This window comes from Chelonoidis abingdonii, chromosome 5 (assembly GCF_003597395.2).
Source record: "Chelonoidis abingdonii isolate Lonesome George chromosome 5, CheloAbing_2.0, whole genome shotgun sequence".
Classification (NCBI taxonomy): Eukaryota; Metazoa; Chordata; order Testudines; family Testudinidae; genus Chelonoidis; species Chelonoidis abingdonii.
The window spans coordinates 145825156-145828057 of NC_133773.1; the positions used below are offsets into that span (position 1 = coordinate 145825156).

The following is a 2902-nucleotide window of genomic DNA, read 5'->3' on the forward strand; positions in this document are numbered from 1 at the left end:
GGCTCCCGTCCAGCCACCCGCGTGGACACAGCACGTGGCCGGCGGGGCAGTGAGAGCACTCGGGGCCATGTCCCCTCCTGGCTCCCGTCCAGCCACCCGCACGGGCACAGCACGTGGCCGGCAGGGCAGCGAGAGCACTCGGGGCCACGTCCCCGCCCGGCTCCTGTCCAGCCACCCGCGTGTACGCAGCACGTGGCCGGCAGGGCAGCGAGAGCACTCAGGGCCACGTCCCCTCCCGGGTCCCATCCAGCCACCCGCGTGGGCACAGCACCTTCCGGGGAAGGAGGGGGGGCGTGAGCCAGGGCGCTGGGAGCGTGTACCTCCAGCTGCGTCTCCACCGGGATCCCTGGTGCCCCATTAAAGCTGCCTTGTTTATGAGCCTCGGGCTCAGGGTTTGTGGGAATTAGTGGCTGTGTCAGCGCCGGCTTTGCCCGCTGATTGAGCTCCAGGAGCCTCACTAATGATCTCGGGGCTTAGGGACTGGGGGTCCCGGGGGGGCTGCGTACCCAGCCGTGGCTTTGTTTGTGTAACTGAGTCGCCCGGGGGCTCCCTTGCCTGCCCAGGGCCCGGCCTCCCACTCGTAGCCCACCCGGCCCTGTTTGGGGGCCTGGAGCCCCAGCCTCAGCCAGCGCTGACCATGCCCCAGCCGCGATGGGTGCTGGGTGGGGGGCAGAGCCTCCCCCTGCAGGGCCAGCGCTTCGAACCCACCTGGCTGGCAGCGAGCGAGCACCAGTGCCCCCCCACCGTACCCAGGGCTCAGAGTGGGGAGCCAGATGGGGGCAGGGGGAGCCGGGGGGCTGAGCGCCCCCAGCAGACGAGTCTCTCGATTGGTGCTTCGCCCCCCAGGCTCACAGCAGGACCTAGCTCCCCGCAGCCCCAGAGCTGTGCGGGGACCAGCGCTCCCGGCCCCCAGGGTGCCCCCCGGCTCTAGGGGGAGGGCTGGTCGGGGCGGATTCAGGGGGACGTCAGGGGGTGGGGGATGGAGAAGCGGGGAGGAGCATGGGGGAGCAGGAGAGGGCCGGAGGTGGGACAAGAAAGGGGATGGGGGGCTGCTATCCTGGGTCGTCCTGTCCCCCTCCCCCATCAGCCGTCCCTGGGGGTGGGAGGGTGCCAGGCCGGGGGTGCTAGGTTCTCCTCCCCCACTCACCCCGACTTCTCTCCCCCTCGCCCGGCCCAGCCGCTGCTGTGACAAGAAGAGCTGCGGGAACCGCAACGAGACTCCCTCTGACCCCGTCATCATCGACAGGTGAGCGGGCCCCGCGCCCCATCCCCCGCGCCAGGCCGTGGGACCCCCCAAACTGTCCTGGGGTCCTGTCCCACGCCCCATTCCCTGCACCAGGCCTTGGGACCCTCCCCCGACCGTCCTGGGGTCCTGTCCCCATGCCCCGTCCCCTGCGTCAGGCCGTGGGACCCCCCAAACCATCCTGGGGTCCTGTCCCCACGCCCCGTCCCCTGCGCCAGGCCTTGAGACCCTCCCCCGACCGTCCTGGGGTCCTGTCCCCATGCCCCGTCCCCTGCGCCGGGCCTTGGGACCCCCCCAAACCGTCCCGAGGTCCTGTTCCCGTGCCCCATCTCCTGCGTCGGGCCGTGGGAACTGTCCTGGGGTCCTGTCCCCACGCCCTGTCCCCTGCGCCGGGCCTTGGGACCCCCCCAAACTGTCCTGGGGTCCTGTCCCCATGCCCCATCCCCTGCGCCAGGCCGTGGGACCCCCCCAAACCGTCCTGAGGTCCTGTTCCCGTGCCCCGTCCCCTGCGCCAGGCCGTGGGACTTTCCCAAACCTGTTCCTGAGTGTCCTGTCCCTTGAGTGTCCTGTCGCCTCACCGGGACCTTGGGACCCCCCCGACCATCCTGGGGCACTGTCCCAGCACCCGTCCCCTGCGCCAGGCCGTGGACCCCCCAAACCGTTCCTGAGGTCCGGTCGTTCCCGTGCTGCCGTCCCCTGCGCGGGCTGTGGGACCCCCCAGACTGTCCTGGGGTCCTGTCCCCAAGGACGCCCCAGTTCCCTTGCGCCAGGGCGTGGGACCGCCCCAAACGTCGAGGGTCCTGTCCCCAGTGCCCCCATCCGCTGCGCGGGCTCTGGGAACCCCCTGACCATCCTGGGGTCCTGACCCCGATGCTCTGTTTCCACTGCGCCGGGCCGTAACCCCCCCAGCTGTCCTGGGTCCTGTCCCCATGCCCTTCCTGCACCAGGCTGTGGGACCCTCATACCGGTTCCTGGTGTCCTGTCCCCCGCGCCCCGAGTCTTCCTGCAGCAGGCCACATGGACCGCCCGGCTGTCCTGCCTGGTGGGCCTGATCCTCCGTCAGCGGGCTCAGTACCTTGCCTGACCCCACGCTGCGCACACTCAGTGCTACGCAGGGGAGCTGGGCACAGGGCTGGGCCCCACCTGACGGGCACCTGGCCCTTGGCTGAGGTGGGGGTGGTGCCAGAGCCCCGTCGTGCCTGCTGTGCCTTCTCTTTACCCCCGCGCCGCCTCGCTGTGCAGCTGCCTTGGGCTGCGTCCTTCTGTCTGCCGCAGCCTGTCGGGCTATTTCTCAGCCTCCTGGGCTGCACAGGCCTGTGCGCTCGGGTGCTGAGGCTGCGAAGTTCAAGTGACCCCCTGCAGATCTGGCGTCACTAGTCCCAGCGTGGGTCTACTCACGCCCTGTGGGCTCTGGCTGGGGCAGAAGCAGTGACCGCCCTGCGCATGATTGCGGCATGCTGCAAGGATCAGCCCTGGTCCTAGCGGACAGCCCCGGCTAGCCTACCACGCCTGGGGCTTGCAGTGAAGCCATCGCTGCGCTTTACAAGCGTGCGTGCGCCTCCTGGCAGCCGGACGGAGGTCACTAGCAGCGCACCTGAGGCTGGGTACAGATGCAAGTGAAGCAATGCGTTTAACGTGCTGGCTCAGTCGCGCCCCTTC

General features: G+C 70.0%; 1 protein-coding gene across 1 annotated transcript in view; it reads left to right on the top strand.

The window, feature by feature from the left end:
• The window catches only part of EBF4 (EBF family member 4), a 117268-nt gene that overhangs the window by 32210 nt on the left and 82156 nt on the right, over positions 1–2902 (top strand). Inside the window, exon 6 of the mRNA XM_075066215.1 lies at positions 1178–1246. Within this exon, the coding sequence (XP_074922316.1) occupies positions 1178–1246 (69 nt within the window). The remainder of the gene's footprint in view (positions 1–1177; positions 1247–2902) is intronic.